The following is a 24,062-nucleotide window of genomic DNA, read 5'->3' as shown; positions in this document are numbered from 1 at the left end:
GGCAAAGGCCTGAGGTGGTAGGCACTGGTGTTTGAGGGGAAGTAGAGGTACACAGGGGTGGATAAAGAGGTGGGTGAAGTCAGAGACAAGTAGGAACAGACCACATGTATAGCCCCTGGGCCATGATAACGTTTGATTTAAGTATAATGGGAGCTCTTGAGAGTTGTGAGCTAAAATATAAGTCAATTATAAAAGCCTGGAATACTGCAGTGGCTTCCTATGCCGTCAAACTGTATAGTCAGAGCTCTTAACTCTACCTTTAGGAGCCTTTCTCCTCTCTTAATTCTGTTTCAGGCATACGTAGCTGCTATCGCTTTCTCAATCAAACCATGCACTACTTTTTGCCTGTAGGCTTCTGCCCTTGCTGTTCCCTGTGCCAGGACTCCTATTCTATAGTTGGCTTCTATTCATCCTTGGCTTAAAGATCACCACCTCTTGGAAGCCTTTCCAGGCTGGGGCAGGCACTTCCTCTGGCTCCCACAGCTTCCTATGCTTCACTCATCCCAAATCTGACCACTCTGGGTTGTGGTTCTGATTTTGTGTGGATCTCCTTCCTTTGATTGGGGTGCCAGGATAGGGGCCAGGTATGTCTCGTTCACTGCGGAAACCACGGTGCCCACCAACACAGGGCTTGACACAGACGACGGCAATAAATATTTCTGATGGTGGTGGGGGAAGGGGTTTGTGAGAGTTAGTAAGTGTCTTGGCCATTGCGCCCCCTCTCCGGATGCAAACTGACGCCAACTAAAACAAGGCCACTCGCTAGTCCGCAATCCGTCAGCGCATGCGCTTTGCTCAGGCGCGCCCCCCGCCAGCCCTCTCCCCCTATATGCTAATCACGACGTTCGGGAGTACAGCCTCTCCGGGGAATATGCAAATCACCCCTTCAGCGCCGTAGGGCTCCCATTGTCCCGCGCTAAGGTTATGCAAATAAGCCTCAAATCCAAGATCCAAGCCTAGTTGGCGCCCCCAACCCCTAGCTCATCTCATTTTCTGTAAGGCGCGTTCCTGCTTGCTCACGCACGCGCAAGCCTCGCAGTTTCTAGTTCCGTCTAGCTGCGGACTGTACCAAGTAAACCTGGACAGCAAGGGGCAAAGTCCGGAAGCCCCTGCGCGGGCCTAGTCGATGGCCCGACTCGGAGAGCCCCTCTCCCCACTGTGCAATGGGAATGGTCCACCTCGCCGCGCAAGCGCCCTAGGCGCTTCACGCCGCTTGTACACCCTCCTACCCGACTTGCAGCGCACGCGCAGAGCTCGGGCGTGCAGCCGCCGCCGCCGAGCCAGAGCGGGGGCAGCTAGTGCCGGTGAGTGTCCGGGATAGGGATAGGGGTGCGCGGGGCATGCTGGGAAGCGGGCGCTACGGCACCGCTGCATGATGGGAGTTACGGCTCCCATCACCGGGGCGAGCTGGCAGCGGTCTTGGCCCATCATGGCCGGAGGGCGAGACCCAGGCTCCCCTTTCTCCCCCAACACGGCTCCGTGCAGCCCTGGGGCATCCTGGGGAAACGGGACGCCCCGCCCTAAGGCATTGTGGGAGTCGGTCTGCTAGTCGTTATGGGCCTGGTGCATTCTGGGAAGGATTATTGTAGCTCCTTTTGGGAAACCGGCCCGTTTTGTCACACACCTTCCGCTCAGCATCTTGGACGCTTGGAGTGCTTCGACGCAGAGCACCTTGAAAGGCGGTCATTATAGGCCCAAGGCATCCTGGGAAGAATTGCCGCAGGGCATTGTGGGGACTGGTCCTTATTGTCTGTTGTAAGGTTTTGCTCTGGCCTCCTTGCCCTCCCATTGTGGGAACGGGTTCCTTTTATGTTCTCACAGGGCATCTTGGGAGTTGGTTGCTGTAGGTTCAGAATGTAGTGGGGTCTTGGCACTGTGTTTTCCCTGTGGTAGCGAGGGAGTGTCATTTATAACCCTTTAAAATTGTGGAAGCCAGTATGGCCACCATAGTCCTTATAGGAATGGGACTGCACCAAAGAATGCTTCCACCTAACATCTGGAGTACGCTGGAAGGGTCCTTGTGTGATGTGGGCTTGGGGGAGGGTAGGCTGGACTGGTGAGCAGGGTCTCCAGGTAATCTCCTGGGTAGTCCTGATTGTAGTGTGTGGTTGCCAGGTAACATAGAACATCCACTTAAAATTTGAATTTCAGATAAATAATCTTTTAGAAATGTTTATCCCAAATACTGCTTGGAACCTATGTATATTAAATAATTTTCTGTTGTTTATCTGAAATTCACATTTAACCTAGCATTGTCTGCTTTTATTTACTTAATTTGGCAAATTATCCTGGCTTAAAGTAGAACTCCTCAGTTGAATGGGACCCTACAGGCAATAGGGTATTAGAAGAACTCTCCTCTGCCAGTTATGAATCTTCTGTCCTTAAAGCCCAGATTCAGGGGTGTCTTTAGAAAGCTCCTATACCACTGATACCAGCCCTCCTATGCCTCAGCCTCCTCCAGGCTTCACTTTTAACTTTTTTTTTTTTTTTTTCCGGTCCCCAGCATTAAACTTGACTTCCAGACTTTGAAGGGATTGTGTATTTCCCATCACTGTATACCCAGTACCCAGCACGGGCCTTGGCATAAAGAGGCGTAGCTGAGGTTGCCAGTCCTTTCCCTGACCTGCTCTTCCTAGCTCTTTACTGCCAAAGATTACAGTGGAAGACAAAAGAACTGCTGTGTGTGTGTGTGTGTGTGTGTGTGTGTGTGTGCGTGTGTGTGTGTGTGTGTGCGTGTGTGTGTGTGTGTGGCGAGGTACTGGTGAAGAGGGATAGGAAGGAAAGGACTCAGAGAAGGCTTGGAAGAGGTGTTTGGGCTGGGAGGAAGTACAGAGGTTCTTGTGTTTGAGGTGGCCTTTGGAAAACGAGTAGGAGTTCTCTAGGTAGACGGTGGGGAAGGAGGACATTCTAGGCAGCAGTAGCAGGATTTGCTGAGACCCACAGATGTGAAAAGTCCTGGTGTGCACAGGGAGAGATGATAAGTCTGGAATGGTTGGGCTGTATAGAAAGGGTTATGAGTGGGAGTATTGACAGCCACTGTTACTGCAGTAACTGCCACATACCAGTGGTTTGTATCGAATGAGCCCCACTGAATCTTCAAAAAAAAATTTCAGCTGAGGGGCCATTTATGAGAGGTAGAATCACATGGCTTCAAATCCTAGTCCACCCATCAACCAGTTGGTGTGACCTTAAGCTACTTGTTAACCCTCTCTGTGCCTCAGTTTCCTCATCTGTACAAAGGAGACAGTCTGTGTCAACATAGTTATAAGGACTGCATGAGTCAAGCCCTGGAAGCTCCTTTTGTACTGAGAAGGAAACAGGCTAGAGAGATTAGGTCCTTCCTTGCTTGAAACTACACAGCTAGAATGTGGCAGACTTGGGGTTCAGACCTGGACACCATCTTGCCAAGGGATAGAACTAGGGCTGACGCGAACTAGGGCGGCCATACCGCTTGTTTAAATATTGAAATACCTCTAGCCTGATTAGTATATCACCACTACGTCAAATAATCCCTACCCCCAACTGCCACTTTGGACCCTCTCCCAGCCCCCAGACTTTCCCACAGTCCAGCAACCAAAGCCTTAATTCCTGGATAGGCCCCTGTTACACTCTCAGTTCTGATTGGTGCCCCTGCTGGTACCCGCTGCTAAATATTTGGAATGTTACCTTTCCCCATTCCGCTGAACAAGAACCACAGACGGCTTTGTTGCCCAGATGGGGAAATTAAGATCTACAGAGGAGCTGGGGCTATCTTTTCCTTTCCCCCAGCACTGAGCACACAGTTGGGCCCTGAGAGGCAGGTGCTATGTAAAAATTTATTGAGTCACCACAAGCCTTTCCTTCCCCTGTCCAGCATCCCGCTCTCTTTGCTGACATCCTGCATTGGAGAACTTGTGGCTGAGGTGTGGCTGTGGAGAGCTGGCCGGGGAGGGACACTGCCTAGCTGCTCCTCTGCTCCTGTCTCCTGTCTCCTCCCCTGGCCATGACAGAGACCCGTGAGCCAGCTGAGACTGGGGGCTATGCCAGCTTGGAAGAAGACGATGAGGACCTCTCTCCAGGTGAGGCAGCCTTAGAGATGGCGGCGTTACCTTGAATATCATCCTGGTTTGGAATTGGGGCTCCACTGAGAAATCTGGAGGGGGAAGGGCACCTTGTCTTGCTAGGTGTTCTGTTCTGACTGGGACTATGTGCCCTGCTAGTGGAATCCTTCTGGCTGAGACTTTTGGGGGTTGTAGATTGGCTAGGATTGCTCTTCTTATTAGGGGTTCTAGATCGGCTGTGGTCTCTTTCCTTGCTGGGGGTTCTAGGTCGGCTATGGTCTTTCTCCTTGCTGGGGGTTCTAGATTGGCTGTGACCTCTCTTGCTAGAGGTTCTAGATAGGCTGTGATCTCTCTCCTCTCTGGATTGGCTGCAATCTCTTTCTTTTCTGAAGGTTCTGAATTGGCTGTGATCTCTCTCATTTCTAGGGGTTCTGAGTTGGCTGCGGTTTCTCTCTTTTCTGGGGGTTCTGGTTTGGCTGTGCTCTCTTTCACTGCTGGAAGTTCTAGATCGGCTGTGATCTCTTTCTTTGTGGGAGGTTCCAGATGGGCTATGACTTCTCTCCTGGCTGAGTGTTCTCGATCGTCTGTGATCTGTCTCCTGGCTGGGGCTTCTTTCCGTTCTGGGCATTCTATATTGGTTATAGTTTCCCCCCTTGCTGTGGATTCTAGACTGGCTGTGTCTTCTCATCTGACTGGGAGTTCCTTTCCGGGTACGACTTCGTGCTCTACTGTGACTTCTCTTCCAACTGTGACTTCTCACCATACTATGACTTCTTGCCCTTCTGGGCATTCTAGACCCGCTCTCACTTCGGGTCCTGCTGGGGGTGCTAGACGGGCTCTCACTTCGGGTCCTGCTGGGGGTGCTAGACCGGCTGTGACTCTGGGTCCTGCCGGGGCTGCTAGACCGGTTGTGACCCTGGGTCCTGCTGGGTGCAGTATCCTGGTTGTAACTCTTGAGCCTGCTAGATACTTCACTTGGGCCGTAACTCCATTCCCTGCCAGGGGTGACCATCTCACTATAACTCTTTACCCTCCTTGATGTTGATGGAGACTGGCTGGAACCTCTCTCCTTGAAGGGAGTTCCAGTGGGGCTGTAACTCTTTGCCCTACTTGGGGTTATAACCAGCCCAGAACTCTTCCCCATGCCTGAGGCTCCTGGTGGGCTGTAACTCTTCTCTCTGCTCACACTTCTAAGCTGGCTCTTATTTCTTTCTCGGTTGTTGTTTCTAGGCCGGCTGCAACTCTTGCCCCCACTCTGTTTTTTCTGGGAAGTAGGAGTTCTCATCCTGTTGGGCACACTTGGGGTGGCACCATGAGTTCTCATCCTGCTGGTAGTGCTGGCTCTGCTGGGTGACCTCTTGGAGCTACGGCTTCCCCTTCTTCTGGGAGTTCTGCCCCGGCTGTGTGTGCCCCTCTGCTGGTGGAGTCTTACCCCACTGACCTTGCTGGCCTTGGTGTCGGTGCTGGCCTTCCTCGCCCTGGTGTCGGTGCTGGCCTTGCTGGCCCTGGTGTCGGTGCTGGCCTTGCTGGCCCTGGTGTCGGTGCTGGCCTTGCTGGCCCTGGTGTCGGTGCTGGCCTTCCTCGCCCTGGTGTCGGTGCTGGCCTTGCTGGCCCTGGTGTCAGTGCTGGCCTTGCTGGCCCTGGTGTCGGTGCTGGCCTTCCTCGCCCTGGTGTCGGTGCTGGCCTTCCTCGCCCTGGTGTCGGTGCTGGCTTTGCTGGGTGTTCTTGTCCCATTGCGGGCTCGGGACTTGTTGCTGGACTGTTTAGAAGCAGCTGTCTTCGTATTTGCCCACTTGGGAGACCTAGAACTGCTTGGGCTTGTGACCGAGTTAGGGGCTGTTGATGGCTTGGTGGACACTGAAGCACTGTTGGGCTTTGCCGATTTGGTGGTCTTCAAGGAGGCGGGAGGCTTGGGAGGCACGGGGCACATCGAGGGTCCAGTGGATGCTGGAGACGTGCTGGGCTTTGAGGGTCTCGTAGGTGGACAAGGCATGGTAGTTACAAAAGGGCTTGTGATCCTGAAAGTCACAGTGGACATGAAAGACCGGTAGCCGTGGACAACCACCTGACTGCCTCTCACAGGCCAGCTGCATGAAGTCATAGTGGGCATTGAAGCCCCTGGAGGGTGGGTGGTGTGAAGTCAGTGGTAGGAGGAGAAAGAGGGGTGAAGGCCAGAGGGGTTGCCTCCATGTTTGGCCGCCATTCGGCGAGTATCTTCTGAGGCTGACTGGGGATGCAGCGTTGCTGGGGACATGGAGATGGGTCAGACCCAGGTCCTGCCTTCCCGGAGTCTCCAGGTGACTATCCAGGTGGTCAGGATATGTTGGGGTTTGGAGGGGGGGGCAGGGGCAGAAGTTCCCAGACAAGAGACACTAACCACCTGAGGAGGCATGGAGGACCTCACAGAGGAGGTGACGTGTGAGCTGGGACCTTAAAGAGGAGCAGGGGTTTGCTCTTAGAGAAGAAAAGGTCACCAGGTGGGGGAAGAGCAGAGCCAAAAGCCTGGAGCGATGGGGGAGATCAGGGCCTCGGGCCCCCCTTGTTCACTCGACCCGCACGTCCTGGGCTGGGCAGTGTTGGGGACCCCAAGATGAGTCAGACCTGCCCTCAAGGGGTTCCCAGTCTGATGGGGGAGACCTTTTGGGGCCCAGATGGCTACAGCCTCTAGGACAGTCACAAGGGGAGACGCTGGGCCGGCAGGAGCCAGGGTGGAGGGAGCCACCGCCATAGACGACAGAACCTGTTCAGGGTCCTGAAGGATGAGTAGGAGGTCGCCAGGTGGCCAGAGTGGGGAACAGCCTTCCAGGCAGAGGGACAGCAGGACAGAGGCAGAAACAAGAGAGAGAGCTGCAGGGAGGGACATTAGGCCAACATTTATAACCCATTCTTCTAAGCTGGGTGATGCCGGGGACCCAGCAGTGAGTCAGACCCGGCCTGCCCGCCCTCTGGTCTGGTGGGAAAGGACTTTGTACCGGCACAGCCCTCAGGGCTGGGTGAGGACAGCCAGAGGGCAAAAGAAAGTGACTGGCTGCCTAGGAGACCTGGGACAGTCTCGCTGAGGAGGGAGGCTTCCTACGGGGTCCTAAAGAATGATGTGGAAAACCTGGCTGGGCCACTCCCAGCAGAGGGAACAGCGCATGTGAAAAGCCTCAGAAAAGGTTTGACAAACTGAATGAACGCCAGGCACAGAGAAGGTGTCCTGGATGCTCAGGATGCAGCAGTGAACCAAAGTCCCTGCTTTGGGGGACAGGCAGTAAACACATGAGTAGATGTCACCTACAGTAAGTGGAGGAGAAGAACAAAGCGGTTAAGAGCGTAGGGGGAAGGATTGCTGTTTAGACAGTGTGACCAGGGTGAAACTGAGAAGGTGACACTTGAGCAGACCTGGCGAGGGGAGGGAGCAAGCCTTGTCTATCTGTAAAAAAGGTAGCAAAGGCCCTGAGGCAGGTGTGTGCCTGCAGGGCTGAGGAGCCCCGAAGAGCCCAGTGTGGCTGACTCAGTTCTCACAGGACCCTTCTGGGCTGCTGGAGGAAAGTGAGGAAGAGGGGCCAGGATGGACACAGGGCAAGGCTGTTGTAGTCCTAGGGGATGCTTTTGGCAGACCGGTGCTGCTGTGGTGGGGACTCCCTCCTCCCAGACCCAGGCTCTGCATGCACTGGTGTCACCCTTTCCTGTATGGCGGCTTCAAATCTTTTTCCTTTTTTAACCTAAACTTGTCCTAGACATGTTCTGCATGCTCATGAAATCACAGCAATATATCTGTACTTGCAAATCAGTTTTCAATTTTCAAATTTTCATTCACTCAACTGCACACACACACACACACACACACACACATTTATCACACATATCATATATGTATGTGTTTTAATTTGCTTGAATCCTGTTCAGGTGTTTGTCTTCCTAAAATGATCTGGCGTAGGCTACCGCCCGTATTTAGCTTTCCCTGTTAGAGCTGTGTGATTGGAGGCGAGTGAGTCGCCTAACCGCCCTGTAGCTCAGTTTCCCATTTATCACTTAGGGATGACAACAGTACGTCCCTCAAAGGGTTGTGGTAAGGATTCGGTAGGTTAATATAAAAGAACAGGGCTCTTAAAGTAGCAGTGGATGCTGTTACTGGTACTGTTTTTATTACTGTTACTTTGTCCTTCTTAAACCCTGGAGATGCAGTTCTTGCAAGACATTCATCTGCTTAATACACAGACACTGAGTGTCTGCTGTGTGCCAGGCCGTGTTCCATGTGACAGGGATTCTTCCATGGGGAAGGGCAGGGTTGTGTCCTGGCTGTCCCCTCCCTACTGTGGTGAGTCTGAATGGGGCCCCGGGAGGGGCACAGCCCTGTCCTCAGATGCCTCTGACTCTCCCTGTCCATCCCCCTACAGGCCCTGAGCATTCCTCTGACTCTGAATACACTCTCTCAGAGCCAGACTCCGAAGAGGAAGAAGATGAGGAGGAGGAGGAGGAGGAGGCCACTGATGATCCTGAATATGACCCTGGCTACAAGGTGAAGCAACGCCTGGGGGGGGGCCGGGGGGGCCCGTCCCGCCGGGCCCCCCGTGCAGCCCAGCCCCCGGGCCCCCCAGCCCAGCCCTGCCAGCTCTGTGGCCGCTCACCCCTTGGGGAGGCCCCACCAGGCACCCCACCTTGCCGGCTCTGCTGCCCTGCTACAGCCCCCCAGGAAGCTCCAGCCCCTGAAGGCAGGGCCCTCGGGGAGGAAGAGGAGGAGCCGCCTCGGGCTGGGGAGGGTCGACCAGCTGGGAGGGAGGAGGAGGAGGAAGATGAGGAGGAAGAGGGCACCTATCACTGTACGGAGTGTGAGGATTCCTTCGACAACCTCGGGGAGCTGCATGGGCACTTCATGCTGCATGCCCGGGGCGAGGTGTAGGCAGAGCCCCCCACCCAGGGAGCTTGGCTAAAGGGGTGGGGTGGGAGGAGGGGGCTGAGGAAATTGGGGTGGTCGCAATGGTCATATGGGACGGGGTACCGCCGATCTGTGTCGTCTTAGCAGTAGATGTGTGAAGGCCAGAATAAAAGCCAAATTCTGTGTGTGTCGGTCCAGCGTGTTTGGTGTGTGTGCGTGCATGCATGTGTGTAAACGCTTGAGTGTGCGAGGCACCGGGGCCTGGGGCATTTATCCCTCCCCCTCCCCCCTCCCCTGGCTCCTCCCTGGGGGAAGCTTAAGATCACTGTTGCCAAGACTATTAACATTTACTAAGGGCTTATGTTCAGGTGGCTTCCGTATATTTAACTCATAGACCCGATGACGTACAACACAACGGTTTTGCACTCATGTAATAGAGTCCAGGGTGGGTGTTTCCAGTAGGTGGGCAACCCTTCTCCATATAGTGATTTGGGGACCCAGGCCATTCCTTAAGCCTGCTGTCGTCCACATGGTCATGGCTGAGTGGCCGTGGCCTGGGTCCTGCCGGTGGAAGAGGAAGGTGAGCCTGGAGAGGTACACGTGATCTCGGACAGGCCCCCTGCCTGCAAGTAGCACAGCCTGTTCCTAGTTACGTTCCTTTGCTGAGAAATTCGTCACATGACCACAGCTCCCTGCAAGGGAGTCTGGGAAAGGCAGGTCTAGCCAGTGCCCAGAAAGCAGAAAACGGTTTGTGGAGGACAGTCGATGTTCTCTGCCACTGCCTGAGAACCTTTACAAAGAGGACTTTAATTATAATCAGAGCTGTGCTTCCCGGGTGCCAAGTGCCAGTCCAAGAGCTTTATATATATTGACTCATAGAAGTTGTGTATCTAGGAACTTACAAAAATAGAACCTTAATTATAATTACAGCTGCCATTTCCCCAGCACTTCCAGAGTGCTGCATTTTATTTGCATGAGATCATCAGGTCCTTAGAATAACTCTGTGAGGAAGGGATTGTGATCCATTAATTCATTTAAGCAGTATCTTCTGGGTCCCTGCTGTATGCCTAGCATTGGGAATTTAGCAGTGAGTAACATAAAATCCTTGTTCTCCTGGAGCTTACACGGGGCCGAGGCGGGGGGTGGTGGGGTGCAGTGGGCAGGACCACTGGTAGAGACAGATAGTAATCAAGCTGGAGGGAATGCTGGGTGGTGGTAGATGCCGTGGAGAAGAATAAAGCAGAGAAGGGAGAACACTTCTGGAAGGCGGTTGCCATTTTAAATAGTATAGCCCTCCCTGAGGAGGTGACAGAGACCAGAGAGAGCGAGGGGGCTGTGCACTTGGGTGGGAGGAGGCAGGAGCCTGCCACCTGTCAGGGCAGAGCTGGAAGGATGAGGGCAGAGGGGAGCAGAGGGCCAGCTCCTTACAGCTCTGTTGAAACCTTGGCTCTCGCTCTGAGAAGGGATGTGCTAATTCATAGAAGTTTGGCACCAAAGCTCCTTTGAAAATAGAAGCCTAATTATAATGATAGCTGCCATTTATTGAGCATTTACTGTGTGCCAAGCCCCGTTCTAAGGCGCTTTACGTGTGTTAACTCATAGAAGCTTGGCAACTAAGAACCTTCAAGAATAGAACCTGAATGACCATAATGGCCATCATTAAATCAGCACTCACGGTGGACCAGGCCCTGTAAGCGCTTTGTATGGACAATCGCATCGGATCCTTATGAGGTAGGGGCTGTTATTTATTTATTCATTCATTCAACAATGACGTATTGAATACCTGCCAGACGCAGGCACTATTCTGGGAGCTGAGAGTAGAGCAGTAAACATGATGAACAAGAATCCCTGCCTTTGTGGAGGTTCTATTATAGAGAAGACAGAGACTTAGATATTTAAGTAAAATATATAAAAAGTATAGAATGTTAGAAGGTAGTAAGTGCTGTGGAGAGAAACAGAGTGGGTGGGGAGGCTTGTGTGTGTGTGTGCGGCAGTTCCAAAGAGGGTGGTCGTGGAGGCTTCAGGGAAAGGGGGACTTCAGGCAGAGATGGGGAGTAGGGAAGAGTGGGGCCCCTGCACTGTCTACAGGAGCAGTGAGTGCAAAGGCTCTGAAGTGGGGCCCTACTTGGGATGTTGGCGGAAGAACACTTAGGGCATGAGACCCGTTGCTGAGGAAGGCAGGGGAAGACTAGGGGAAGGACAAGGTCAGGGAGAGGCAGAGGGCCGGGCCCTGTCGGCTGTTCTACCAGTTTGGGCTCTGCGTCCCATGTCTGAATCCTCGTCGTAGCCCTTAGAGGCACAGGGGCTATTATCGTGACCATTTCACAGCTGCTCCAGCTAGGGCACAGGGAACTTGACTTAGCTGCTACAGGTCGGTCACACGGCTAATAAGCAGAACGCAGCTGTGATTCCAGACGACTGGATGCGGTGCGTACCTTCTTAACCATGAAGCCACATACCAGAAATGGCAGCCTGGCTCTCCACAGCCACCGTCTGACTGGCCAGGAGCGTGTTTGGTCTCCATAGAGTTGCTGGGGTCTTCTAATCATGTGGGTTACCAGCATTTAAAACTGGGCAGATTTCACCTCAAAAGGGAGGTTTTTTGGCTTCCCTTGAAAATCGTGAGATCTCGATCGCTGAGCCCACAGTCCCAAGGAGCAGTAGCTTTCTGGAGCTGAGGAAGGCTTACCTCCTGCTAATGGGCGTTCCCTCCCACGTGCCCATTCCTCAGCATGTGGCATCTGGACCCCTCACACCTTGCCTGCTTCACTGCTTATGGTACCCTGCTTGGCCACAAAGAGCGTTTGCATCCTGATGCCTGTTACAGGATCTCATACCAAAGCATCTGTCAAAGCCCACACTTTTCATCCTAGAAGCTCAGAATCTGGGAACCTGACATTTATCCACTCTTTGAATTGAGACTTTCATAACCATCACAGCTTAACATCAATGAATCTCTGAATCGTCAAGGCAGAAATTCACAGCTCGTTAAAACACCACGGATGGATTTTAGTTCCTGGAGCAGCATGCTTAAGCCCTCTTCTGCCCTGAGACAGGGCTTTGTTTGTTTGTTTGTTTTTTAAACCAGACTTTATTTTTTTAATGCAGTTTTAGGTTCATAGCAAAATTGAGGGAAAGATAGAGACATTTCCTGTGTACTTCCTCGCCCCCACACACGCATACCTTCCCCTGGCATCCACATTCCCCACCACAGTGGTCCGTTTGTTACAACTGATGAGCCTATATTGACACAGCATAATCACTCAATGTGCATAGTTTACACTGGGAGTCACTCTTGGTGTTTGTTGCACCTTCTGTGGGTTTGGACAAAGCGTAATGACCTGAGTTCATCATTATAATATCATAGACTGTTTTCACTATCCTAAAATTCCTCTTGTGTTCATCCCCCGACACAATCCTTGGAAACCAATGATTTTTTTTTTTTTTTTTAACTTTCTCCATAGTATTGCCTTTTCCAGATTGTCATATAGTTGGAATCATAAGACAGGGCTTTCTAAGCATAGATGTAGAGAATTATCTGTTCATCAGGAAAAATTCCTAAGGATATGAGAGGACTAGAAATCAAGAGACACAATCTGCTGCCAGGGTCGGCGGGGCAGGGGGGTCATTCAGTTCCCCAGGGCCTGGTTGAGCTATGGAAACCAAGCTAGGAATTCCAAAGAGAGGATTGAACACAGGGGATTGGGTGTGCAGCTGGTTGAAGGCTGAAAGCACAAATGTGGACAGTTGAGGCCCCCAAGATATTCGTGTCTGCACAAAGCTCCCACCTCTAGGACTGGGCACAGAAAGAGAAGGGACATTACCAGAACCCAACAGGAGTTTGGAGGGACAGGCCATGTGCGGCTGTACCTACACCACAGGAGAGGCACAGTACCTTGTGCTGAGGGTGTAGAAATGCACTGGAGCCTGAGCCGCTGCTGTTAGAGGGGTTCCAGCAGCCCAAAGTGAGGGGAGTTCCTTCCCCCTCTTTCTGTCTACCTTCTGCCCAGACCTCTCTTGGGCAGAACTTGAGGAAGCCAGCTCTGGAGGGAATCTGGGGAATACAGTTGCAGAAAGCCCAGCATCACAGAGCATCATCGGGAGGGCTGCAGGCCAAGACTCTAGTGGGCACAGTCGAGCATTGTTTTTGAGCCTCTGCAGTGAACATTGTCCTAGGTACTGGGGAAGTGAGGAAGACACACCGCCTGCCCTCAGGAGTTTGGATTCCAGAGTATGGACACAGATAATGACACGCACAAGCGGGATAGTCCGAGGTGTTGAAGGGTGCTAGGAAGAAATAAAGCCAGGGTGAGGTTCAATGGTGCTACTTTGGCCAGGCAGGTCAAGGAGGACCTGTCTGAGGAAGTGGCATGTGTAGAGTCCTGAATGATGTAGAGACAGCCTTGTAAAGTTCTGGGTTAGAGCACTCCGGGCAGAGGGAACAGCAAGTGCAAAGGCCCTGAGGCAGAAGCCAGCCTGGCATGTGTGGCTGGAGTGTAGTAAAGGTAGAGCAGAGAGGGAGTTGAGACTGCTTAGCGGGTGGGGGCCCCATCATTGTTGGATTTTCTGGGCCTGGGTAAGGTGTCTCTGGATGTTATTTATGGAATCTCTTTGGAGGATTTTAAATGAGGAGCGATACGAATTGACTTATACAGGGGGTGGTCTGTAGTCCACTGGAGGGGGCAGCAGTGGTGGCAGGTGCAGGGGGAGCAGGTAGGAGAGCGGCTGCGGGAAAGGCCGGTCAGACTCGGGAATCTAGTAGTATACAGTTGACCAATCTGACGGTAGTGGTGTAGGTGGGGGCCGTAGGAGTCACGCTGGCCTGTTTTAAGGTTTGGAGACTCCTATTTGTCACCATCCAAGTGATTGTCTCATGGTTGGGGGGGCGTCTGGGGTTTGAGCTGAAGATAAAGATTTGGAAGTCACCAGTGATGCTATTTAAAGTCCTGGGAATCTATGACATCTGGAGAGTGGAGAGAACAGGAAGAACACAGGCAGGGCGGCTGTCTGTCTCAGGGGAGCATGTGTGATTAGAGCCTTAGGTTTGGACATCTGGTTTGGAAACTTCTGGGCTGTCACCAGGTGCAGAGGAAATATTTGGCTTTGGTGAAGCCGACATTTTTGGGAAAAGTGATGGCCAACTGACTCCAACCCAGTTTCCCCACAATTCACCCCAGCAAAGAGATCCAGGCTAGCTAGCCCTGCACAAATCTTGTACAAACAAATACACACACACACACACACACACACACACACACACACACAGAGCCCCCTACTAGAGGTAGTATTTCCCAGGGTGGGAATCCCGGTTTCCAGGCTCAGAGTAGATTGTATGTCTTATCACTTAGACAAGAGGTCAGCAAGCTTCTATTATAAAGGGCCAGATGGCCCTTTACTATTTTAGGCTTTGTGGGCCATACGGCCTCTGTTGCCACGACTCAGATCTGCTGTTCTATGCTGCAAACAGCCTGTAAGTTACGCTGCCTGTGACAGAGACCAAAAATAATGGCGACTTAAACAAGATAGAGGTTTATTTCTCTCTTCCATGGTAGTATGGAAGTGGATCTTCTAGCGCCAGGATGAGGACTCCGTTCTGTGGAGTCAACAAGCGATGCAGGCTTCTGCTGTCTTGTTGCTCTACCATGGTCCTAGGTGGTTGGGTGCCGTGTCCACACTCCGGGCGGAAAGGTACAGGAAAGGCGTGTCCCTCTCTGAAGCTTGAGCACTCTACCCAGGAAAGAACCTGGGTCACAGGGCCACACCCAGCTGCAAGGGACTTTGGGAAATTGTGTTTGTAGCTACCACGTACGTAGCTAAAAATTGGGGGACAGCTATCAGTCTCTACCGTGTCCCCGCTGTGGGTTTTAAAAACATCCATCAGTTCGAATAGGATCTATAATTATTGCATGCAGGGCACCGGCCATTGACTCTAAGGGCAGGGCAGGTCACCCAAAGTCCTGACCACATTCAGCAGTGCCCTGGAGGGACACTCCACGGGGTTAGGCCTTTCAAGAGCTGAAAATAGGATCTTAATGGGAACTCTCCCAATGTTGGCCAAATACAACAGGAAACAGAAGGTATCTCTGTTTGATTCCAAACCAGATTCCCTGCAGGGCCAGGCCAGCTCTGACCTGAGCTCCCCCCTCCCTGTGCCCTTATATTTTCTGGGAATATCTGCTCAAAGGCCAGAGTTCCTTGTTTAGATATTTCAATACAGACCTTTTCTGTTTTTAGATACTATTTGTTATTTTATTCATGTCATCTCACCTACACCCAGAAAAAAATACTCTAAGACCAGAATGGTACATAAAATTACTTAAGTGGGCAATAAATTATCGGGGTGTGTGTGTGTGTGTGTGTGCACACCCGAATCCACCCAATACCATGGCCCCTCTGTGAGTGGAAAAGATTGATGGGGGGTGGAGTGGGAGGAGATAAGAACTTGATTGCAACCCCTACATGACTCAGAATACAGCTCCCAACTTGGCTGCCCCATCCCCAAAGGCCCACGTTGCTGCACATCTGGGATCCTTCCAGTGACATTACAGTCCCACAACACCTCGCCTTCCCCTCCCCCATTCAGGCACAAATCTGGGGGAACTTGTTCTACGGCCCATGGCATCCATCTGGGAAGAATTAAAGGTGACTACACAATCTGTAGCTAGTTGTGATTTCAAACTATTTAATTGGGAATGAGGAAGATACAACAATTTTCCCTTTTGCTTGCTTTTTTTTTTTAAAACAAAAGATTTCACTATTGTCTAATTTCACTGTATCCCTGAAGGCCTTTGTGTCCTCCAAAGACTGAAGCTCTAGATGAGAATCTTCTGGGTCCTATTTATCAGAAGTCCTTTGCCTGTCCTGGGAGGGAAGCAAATCCTTCCAAGGCCCCCATCCTATACCAGAGGTGGGTTCCAGCAGCCACAGAACCCCCGCTGCCCTAGGGAGGGCTTAACCTTCACTCAGAGCTCCCCCCGGGCATGCCGGATGTAGTGTTGATGCAGCCCAGCCTCCTGGGCAAAGTCCTGACCACACTCAGTGCAGGCGAAGGGGCCAGGAGGGGTGCGGGTCTCATGCGCCTGGCGGTGCCGCCTCAGAGAAGCAGCCTGCCCAAAGGTCTTGCCACAGTCAGGACAGGGGAAGGTAGGCGGGGCAGCGGCGGGTGCAACTGGCACGGAGGGCCTGGTGGCTGGACCGTGGCCACGCTGATGGGCGATCAGGGCCTTGGAGGAGGGGAAGGAGCGGGCACAGGTGAAGCAGATGAAGAGAGCCCCCTGCAGCTTCTGGGCCACGAAGTCCGCTGGGTGCTCCCGCTTCATGTGACGCTCCTGGAACTTGGAATCGGCGAAGGTGATGAGGCAGCGGGTGCACTGCGGGGCCCCCAGGTGGCCTGAGGGACGTGGGGAGAGGTCGGGGGAAGCCAGCAAGAGTTACCAGGACCTCTCCCAAGCCCCAGAGTCATGCCAACAATTCACATTCAGTGCTTACCACGTGCCAGGCTCTATGCCAGGGCTGGACGGTGGTCCAGACAAACTATTACTGGGCCTGTTTTATGGATGAGCAGACTGAGGCTCAAAAAGGTGAGGCAACCTGCCTACAGTCATGAGGCTAGGTATGAAATGAACCCATGGAGTCAGAACTGGAACCCCGGGGGTCTGCCCTTCCAACAGAGCCGTGAGCACAGCCCCTGGAGCGAAACTGCCTGGAATCGAATCCCGGATCTACCTCTTCCTAGACAAATACAATAGTTTCCTCATCTGGAAAATGGGGTAATGACCCTATCAGAATCTACCTCACTGGGTGGTCGGGAGGAGTAAATGAATTACTTTATATAAAGTGCTTAGAACAGTGCTACACAGTGGTTTGCAGTTACTGGTGCTGAGAAAGGGAAGAGCAGCCGGGGCCTTCGTACCTCCCTCCCAGAGAAGATTTAAGATTGCCAACCTATCTTTTGCCTCTGCTTACTGGCAACATCCAACCCACCGCAAAACCCTTCCTTGAACCCTTCCCCAAATCACCTACCACAAAGCCCCAATCCTAGGATAAGTCCTAACTCTTACTGAGAAGCCTTCACAGTGCCCCAGGGTGCGTGTGCTTCCTTAGCGCTATTAGCAATAAACCAACTTGTTCAACTGTAGGCGTGTTCCTGGTGGTCTTTGGCTGGAGGGCCTTGACAGGGTGGCGGGCTCATTGTTACAGATAATCTCTTTGCCTCAATTCCCTCACCCGAAAGTAATACTTAACCAAGTTCAAAGGGTCTGTCCGGAGGACTGAGATTATGACGGTTTAACTCATAGAACACGCCTAGCATGTAATAAGCATTCAGCAGAAGCTGTTGTCACCATTCTGTCGAACTGGCTACCTTGGTTAACATCAAACCTTCCCTTTCTCTGCCGCTAATCCCCATAACAACAGCCGAGTCACCGGAGTAGCCGCAGCCTCTTGTGACAGACTGGGAAAGCCCAAGTCACACTGAAAGTCTGGGGGCCAGTTGGGACTGGAACCTTGGGCTTCCTCTCAGTCTCTGCCCTTTCCCAGTCACATCTCCCACCCCAAGCCCCTCTGGATGCTACTCTGTCCCTCTGAACTGTGGCCCCTTGAAGCTAACGTGGACAGATCAGAGTGGGTACATCTGAACAGAATAAGAGTAAGGGTGGAGTGTGGCGGTTCCCGGTAGGGCAGCTCAGAAACCATTTGTTACAGCCCCTCCCCAGCAGGCAAGTCCTTGTAACGCCTTGGACATTGAGATGCTACGCAAATCCTTTTAGGAGCCTCAGCCCCTGCACCCCACCCTCCTCTGGCCAGCAGCACTCACACACGTCGCCTCCTGGACTGCGGGGACTCCTCTCCTTGGACGAATCCTGCTGCTCCATGGTCTCTTCAGGATGCGGGTCCTCCATAGTGATTGGGATCCCTCTGGTCAAGAGTAGCACGCATGACAACAGTAAATCAAGTGAAGTCGCTCATCTGTCTACAGCGTTAAAGGGCCGCTAATCCTATGACCTCTGACGGGCTCTCTTGCCCCCGTAAGACACCATCTTCTTGAACTGTAACCTAATGGAGCTCTGCCCTAGAGAAGTTTCAACCCTCCCAAAAGATTCGACTCCCTAGGTTTGTGACACCCCTTAGAGCCTTCTCACCTGTGTGCGACCTATGACCTACATCAAACTAATTCCCTGAACTCAGGGCAGGGAACCCTGGATCTTTGACACCAGCCTCGCCCCCGTCTCCCACGTGTCTTGAGGCAGGTAGTGGCATCCAGGCTTTAGCTCGCCTCTTCCCCGGAGGCATCTTTCTCTGACATCCTGTAACTCTCCTTCCACCCTGAGCCCCCGCCGCCCACGCGCGCCTTCAACCGCGGCGTCCCGCTGCCCCCGAGCACTGCCCTCGGGTCCCTCCTCCCGAGGCGGGTAGCCCCGGCCTCTGCTTTTCTCCAGGCAGCAGAGGGCTGCCTTTCGTTGCGCCGGTCCGTCGCTCGTCACAGCGCCGCCACCCGGAGGGAAGCGGGGTAGGGCCCACCGAGGCTCAAGGTCCCAGTGGCTTCCATGCCCTTTCGCCTGAGGAGCCTCTCCAAGCCGAGATGCCGGATGCCATCCGGCAGTGATACAGTCGCGCCAACCGGGTCCTCAGAGTAACGGGAGGGGTCCTTCGCTGCACTGGAGTGCGTTATGATGACGTGACATGACACCCTTGCCGTACAGACCTCAGCTTCTGGCGCACGTGTGGCTAGGTGCTCATGGAGCGCAGGCGCTCTGGTTCCCTCATTGTTCCGAGCCCCGCGGGCTGCAGGAGCTGAGGAGCGGGCGTACGTCTGTTGCTTTGCGCAGGCGCCGCGAAGGGCCGTATCCCCGAGGTCGCGCTTCCAAGACACACCCCCTCCTTAAAGGACTGACGTCAGGTAAGAGCCCCTGGAACGTGTCTGGACGTTCCCAAATCCGGGCTCTCTCACCTCTTCGGCCTCCGTCCGCCGGACCCTAGGGGCGGGGCTTCTCAGCGGCTGATCAGCCGCCGCCAGCTGTGCTCTCGGGTGTGCCGGCTTTTTGTCCGGTTAGTGATTTGGAAGGGAGGAGCGGGGGATAAAAACATCTTTGTGTCTGAGGGAGGAGGGGCTGGAGGCCGGATCTTTGAAACAGAAAGATAAAATGTATCCAGAAAAAGGGCGGACAAGACGCCCGGATCTCTGGGGAATAGATAGGGGCCTGGGCGCCGGATTTCTCCCTGGGAGTGACACCCAAGAATGGAAGGGGACAGGGTGAAGGACTGAAGTCTGACACCAGAGTGGGATGACTGGGAAAGGAAAAAGCTGGGTACTCCCTGACCCGTGTCCGCCCCACCCTTTTGCTTTCCAGTTATGCCACCGCCGCGGGGCGACGTGACCGCCTTGTTCCTGGGGCCTCCGGGCTCCGGAAAGTCCGCTCTGATTGCAGCGCTGTGCGACAGAAATGTGGAGACGATAGAGATCCCCGAGGGACGGCCGTACTCAGGGATCCCCAGCCTGCGAGCGGCGGGCCCCGGCCTCTTCCTGGGCGAGCTGAGCTGCCCACCCGCAGCGCCGGGGCCCTGGGCGGCGGAGGCCAATGTGCTGGTACTGGTCCTGCCCGACCCCGAGGGGAATGGGGAGCCCTTGGCCCCAGCGCTGGGAGAGGCGGCGCGGGCCGCCCTGGCCCGTGGGACCCCGCTGTTGGCTGTGCGGAACCTCCGTCCTGGGGATTCACAAAATGAAGACCAGGCCCGGGATCAGACAGCGGCCCTGCTGAACAGCGCGGGGCTGGGGACCGCGGCTCTCTTCGTGCTGCCGGCGGACTGCGGCAGCCGAGATGACTGTAAGGAATTGGAGCGCCTGCGGGTGGCGCTGCAGAGCCAGGCGGAGGTGTTGCAGAGGTAAGCGAGGAGTTTCTCGGTGGGTTGGAGACCGGGTCCTTTAGACCCAGAAGACGTTCTTTGAGATCCGCGAGATCCCACCCCCAGCGAGTTTGGGGCAGGCCTTCATCGGATAGCTGCGGGACGGCCAGTTCTCTCGTCCAGGTCCCGCCCCTCATTGCAGGTTTTGCGGTCACCGAGGCTCTACCCCAAGCCAGTGCTGAGTGCTGGACCCTTTCCTGTCTTCTAGGCCCCGCCCCATCCAAGGGTCAGCTAGAGGTTCAGACCTGTTCTCCAGGTTCAGCCTCCTGTGAGCGTTCTGAGGTCACAAGCCCTGCCCCAGTGAGAATTTTCGGAGAGGAACTAACACCCAAATAGCAACGCCCCCCCCCAACCCCCGCCCCGGGCAAAAGTTTGAAGGAGGGCTCATTCAGCACACAAGCTTGCGATCCCCGCGAACGTTTTACCCAAGGGTTCACTCTTTCCAGCACTCCTCACCCTCCACACCATCAGCTTGGTCGTCAAGCTATATCAGTCCACACCTTCAGTGAGCTTTGTTATTTCTGGGTTAGCTCTCCCACTTCCTTTCAATAACCCCATCTTGTTTCTGTGCCCACTTGCTGCCTACCTCCTGATTTTTTCCCCCCAACCCCTGGCCACCACCTATTTCATAGTCAAACTGAGGCTCGGTGCTTTTTTTTTTTTTTTTTTTTACCTTAGCCACATCTCGTTGATGAGCACTAGTAGGTGAGGCTTTCCCCGTCATTGGCTGTTACTCCCCTCCCTACACCTAGTCTCAGCAAAGAGTGCCCTGGTGACCTTGCTCCTGTCGACAAGTGCTCCGCTTTCCTTTAGTCCACAATACAGTTGCAGGTCTTGTCTTGGCTGGAGCTCGACCTTCTGTGAGTTTTGCTTGGCCTTTCTTAATCCTGCAGATCCCTTGGAAAAGGCCCCCTTGCCCCGCCCCCAGCCTCAAGACTGAAATCCAGGGGATGATTTAGCAGGTTCCCCTTCTTAGGCTCTTTTGGAAACCTGATCTCAACCAACCCGCCCCATCCCTGCTTTAAGCCCTGGTTTCTTTGTGCTGTACCATCAGTCTGGCCCCTCCCTTTCCTGCTCCCTCTTCTTTCAGAGATTATTCGGGGAAAACTCCACCCCTCCTCATCGTAGCCTAGTCCTGTCCCCAGAACTCAGCTCTCTTGCGTTTAGATCCTCTTCTGCCCTTTATCCTCTGTCTTCCTGTCCCCTCAGGCTCCTGCCACCGGCTCAGGATGGCTTCGAGGTCCTGGGTGCAGCAGAGCTGGAGGCTGTGCGGGAGGCCTTTGAGACCGGTGGCCTGGAGGCGGCACTGTCGTGGGTTCGCGCTGGCCTAGAGCGGCTGGGCAGCGCGCGGCTGGACCTGGCCGTGGCCGGCACGGCTAATGTGAGCCTTGTGCTGAACACGCTCCTCGGGTTGGATCCCGGCGATCCAGATGCGGAGCCTGTTTTCATGCCCGCGGGGCCCACACCCTACCCGGCCCCGGAGCGTCCCAATGTGGTGCTCTGGAATGTGCCTCTGGGCTCCGCGGGCATTGCTGCCGCCCCCCATCCCACCCACTACGACGCCCTCATCCTCGTCACCCCGGGAGCGCCCACTGAGAAGGACTGGGCTCAGGTTCGGCCCTTGGTGCTGCCCGATGCACCGCTGGTCTGCGTGCGAACAGACGGCGAGGGCGAGGATCCAGAGTATCCCGAGGAAGAGGGAAAGGCAGAGAAGCCCAGCAGCGAGAGCTTAGAGAACGCTGGCGGAGGGGAGTTGAAGAATGCACGCGGTGAGGGAAGGGAGAAACGTGGCGCTGGATTGCAGAAAGGTAGCGGGGAAGGTTCAGAGAAAGCAGGCAGCGGGGAAGGTTCAGAGAAAGCAGGCAGCGAGAGTTTGCCACGTGTTGGCGGCGGCGCGAAGAAATCGGGCAGTGGGGACTCAGAGCGTGCGGCCGCACTGAGTCCCGAGGATGAGACGTGGGAGGTGCTGGAGGAGGCACCGCCACCTGTGTTCCCCCTGCGGCCCGGCGGACTCCCCGGGCTCTGCGAGTGGCTGCGGCGCGCGCTGCCGCCCGCCCAGGCGGGGGCGCTGCTGCTGGCGCTGCCGCCCGCGTCTCCCCACGGGGCCCGGATGAAGGCCGCGGCGCTGCGGGCCGGGGCGTGGCGTCCGGCCCTGCTGGCTAGCCTGGCGGCGGCGGCGGCGCCCATACCGGGGCTAGGCTGGGCGTGCGACGTGGCGCTTCTGCGGGGTCAGCTCGCGGAGTGGCGGCGGGCGCTGGGGCTCGAACCCGCGGCGCTGGCTCGACGCGAGCGCGCGCTAGGCCTGGCCCCTGGGGAGCTGGCGGAGCTGACGCGCTTCCCGGGCCCGGTGACGCGCGCCGAAGTGGAGGCGAGGCTGGGCGCGTGGGCCGGCGAGGGCACCGCCGGGGGCGCGGCGCTGGGCGCGCTCTCCTTCCTGTGGCCCGCGGGCGGGGCGGCGGCCACCGGCGGCCTGGGTTACCGCGCGGCGCACGGCGTCCTGCTGCAGGCCCTCAACGAGATGCAGGCCGATGCCGAGGCGGTGCTGGCACCCCATGTGCCCGCGCAGTGAGGGGTGGGATGAGGGCCGGGGCTTCCGGGCTCCCAGCGTCCCAGCTGCTTGGCCCCGCCAGGAGCTGAGGACTCCCAAGTCCCGGTTAGAGGGAGGGGGGTTAGGGGGGTACAGGCTCTGGCCTGGGATGTCTCGGTCACTGGGGTAAGGGAGCTGGGGGTCACCGCTCAGAGTCCCGGATGCTTGAAGGGGATGGGGGCTCTGACTACTGATTGGGATGTGTGGCTTGTAGTCACCCGAATTCCTGGGTCCTGAAGGGGAATAGAGTCTGGGGGACAGAGCCCTTGGTTTCCCTGGAGACCACAGGGCATGACACCAGACTGTGGCCTGAAGGAAACTGAGGGGTCGGCCTCCTAGAAGGGGTTATATCGTGGTCTTCAAGGGAAAGGAAACCGGGTCTGTTGGTCATCTAGCCCCCAGGGGAGAGAAGAGGTGAAAGCCTGGTCTCTACGCCAATAGAGATTCCAGTATGGAGGATGGGGTCCGGGTACCCCCGGGAGCTGGAATCTTTGGATCCTCTAGGCTTCCTGGAGGAAATGGGTCTGCATCCAGCCTCCCAGCTCCTCAAGAGGCAGTGGTGTGGAATCTTCATTGGGGGTCTCACACTCCTGGCTCCCAAGAGGGCGGTAGACCTTGGTTTCTAATTCCTTGGTGGTGGGAGGTCTCCATCTACAGAGGGGAACAGGGCCGGGGCGGGGGAGGGGGGGTGTGTGCGAAAGAGCCGGAGAACAGCTCTTGGGGAATAGATATCTAATATTTGTTGTTCTAGGGGCCTGGCGACCCAGATTCCTTTCCCAGCTGTTGTGGGGAGGATGGTCCCACAAAAATGAAGAGGGGGAGGCAGAAGGTCCGGGCATGGTGGGGCCTGCGGGTAGCCAGAGACCGGGAATGAGGCCTTCTGGGTGTGGAAGGGCAGAGACCTCAGAGGTCTCTCCCACAAATCCCTTAGGGATTTGGATCCCAGCAGTTGCCTTTCTCTGTGTGAGTTTGACTGGGAAAGGGATATGACTGCCCCCATTTTATAGGTGTAGAGTGATTCAGGGGGTCTTTGGGGAGTCTCTAACTTTGTCCCTCTCTCCTCTAGCGGTTTCTATCTCTTTTTGGTCTTGATTTCTTCTGTCACCAAACCTAACTCTTTCTGGCCTTGGTATTTTGTACTCCTGCCTTTTTGGGCTAAAGCAGCCATAGTGCTGCACTAACCCAGACACTTCTGTGTTGGCTACCTCAGGTGTCCACAAGAGGTTCTGCCTTCTGGAGTACACAGAGTGCCACAGAGAACAAGAGGCCCACAGAACAGCTAGGTCGTGTTCCAGACCGCGGGAGTGCGCCGTGAGTGAAGCAAAGGCAGAAACCACAGTGCCTGGCTATGTTCTAGACTGCCAACCATGGGTAGAAAAGATGCCACAGGTCACAATTCTTCAGTGTCAAAAAACAGAAGGGGGGGGACCTGAGAGTCCTTTCGATAGAATCTCTTTTATGAGAATGGGGGAGAACAGAGCCCAGGGAGAGCAACTCTAGGCCCAACAGCACACAGGAAGGTCCCATGTGGTCTGGCCCCTGCCTATTCGAACTCCCTGCCCCTCCCCCATCTCCCAACCAGCGTGATCTTCCTTGCAGTGCCTGGGTGGGCCACATTGGGTCCTACCCCAGGACCTTTGCATTTGCTGTTCTTTCTGCCTAGAATGCTCTG

The 24,062-nt window shown here is 54.8% G+C and overlaps 4 protein-coding genes across 6 annotated transcripts; 2 read left to right on the top strand and 2 right to left on the bottom strand.

The window, feature by feature from the left end:
* Positions 1–3,919: 3,919 nt before the first annotated feature.
* On the top strand, positions 3,920–9,092 carry ZNF428 (zinc finger protein 428). Its single transcript, XM_047837051.1, has 2 exons — positions 3,920–4,058; positions 8,423–9,092. The coding sequence occupies exons 1-2, from the start codon at positions 3,983–3,985 to the stop codon at positions 8,923–8,925; spliced, it is 579 nt and encodes a 192-aa protein (XP_047693007.1). The 5' UTR covers positions 3,920–3,982; the 3' UTR covers positions 8,926–9,092.
* SRRM5 (serine/arginine repetitive matrix 5) lies at positions 4,018–6,350 on the bottom strand. The gene has a single exon (XM_047837032.1). The coding sequence runs from the start codon at positions 6,148–6,150 to the stop codon at positions 4,018–4,020; it is 2,133 nt and encodes a 710-aa protein (XP_047692988.1). The 5' UTR covers positions 6,151–6,350.
* Positions 8,427–23,741, top strand: IRGQ (immunity related GTPase Q). 3 transcript variants are annotated; one of them, XM_047837035.1, is made up of 4 exons: positions 8,427–8,544; positions 10,504–10,632; positions 19,251–19,782; positions 21,013–23,741. In XM_047837035.1, the coding sequence occupies exons 3-4, from the start codon at positions 19,253–19,255 to the stop codon at positions 22,370–22,372; spliced, it is 1,890 nt and encodes a 629-aa protein (XP_047692991.1). In that variant the 5' UTR covers positions 8,427–8,544; positions 10,504–10,632; positions 19,251–19,252; the 3' UTR covers positions 22,373–23,741. The 3 variants fall into 3 exon arrangements, with proteins under 3 accessions (XP_047692991.1, XP_047692989.1, XP_047692990.1); XM_047837033.1 differs by lacking the exons at positions 8,427–8,544; positions 10,504–10,632 and adding an exon at positions 18,583–18,799; XM_047837034.1 differs by lacking the exons at positions 8,427–8,544; positions 10,504–10,632 and adding an exon at positions 18,806–18,948.
* ZNF576 (zinc finger protein 576) lies at positions 15,567–17,811 on the bottom strand. Its single transcript, XM_047837052.1, has 2 exons — positions 17,717–17,811; positions 15,567–16,291 (listed from the first exon to the last, which is right to left on the bottom strand). The coding sequence occupies exons 1-2, from the start codon at positions 17,799–17,801 to the stop codon at positions 15,864–15,866; spliced, it is 513 nt and encodes a 170-aa protein (XP_047693008.1). The 5' UTR covers positions 17,802–17,811; the 3' UTR covers positions 15,567–15,863.
* Positions 23,742–24,062: the final 321 nt, after the last annotated feature.

Source organism: Prionailurus viverrinus, chromosome E2, assembly GCF_022837055.1.
Source record: "Prionailurus viverrinus isolate Anna chromosome E2, UM_Priviv_1.0, whole genome shotgun sequence".
In the NCBI taxonomy this organism is placed as follows: Eukaryota; Metazoa; Chordata; class Mammalia; order Carnivora; family Felidae; genus Prionailurus; species Prionailurus viverrinus.
This window is presented reverse-complemented; position numbering and strand designations above follow the sequence as displayed.

Bases quoted from the DNA above. Each gene is read 5' to 3' on its own strand.
- ZNF428 (XM_047837051.1), top strand. From the start codon at position 3,983: ATGACAGAGACCCGTGAGCCAGCTGAGACTGGGGGCTATGCCAGCTTG. The intron at 4,059-8,422 runs GTGAGGCAGCCT...ATCCCCCTACAG, and splicing joins CGATGAGGACCTCTCTCCAG to GCCCTGAGCATTCCTCTGAC.
- SRRM5 (XM_047837032.1), bottom strand. From the start codon at position 6,150: ATGCCCACTATGACTTCATGCAGCTGGCCTGTGAGAGGCAGTCAGGTG.
- ZNF576 (XM_047837052.1), bottom strand. From the start codon at position 17,801: ATGGAGGACCCGCATCCTGAAGAGACCATGGAGCAGCAGGATTCGTCC. The intron at 16,292-17,716 runs GTGAGTGCTGCT...CACGTCCCTCAG, and splicing joins CAGTCCAGGAGGCGACGTGT to GCCACCTGGGGGCCCCGCAG.
- IRGQ (XM_047837033.1), top strand. From the start codon at position 18,583: ATGACACCCTTGCCGTACAGACCTCAGCTTCTGGCGCACGTGTGGCTA. The intron at 18,800-19,250 runs GTAAGAGCCCCT...TTTGCTTTCCAG, and splicing joins CCTTAAAGGACTGACGTCAG to TTATGCCACCGCCGCGGGGC. The intron at 19,783-21,012 runs GTAAGCGAGGAG...CTGTCCCCTCAG, and splicing joins CAGGCGGAGGTGTTGCAGAG to GCTCCTGCCACCGGCTCAGG.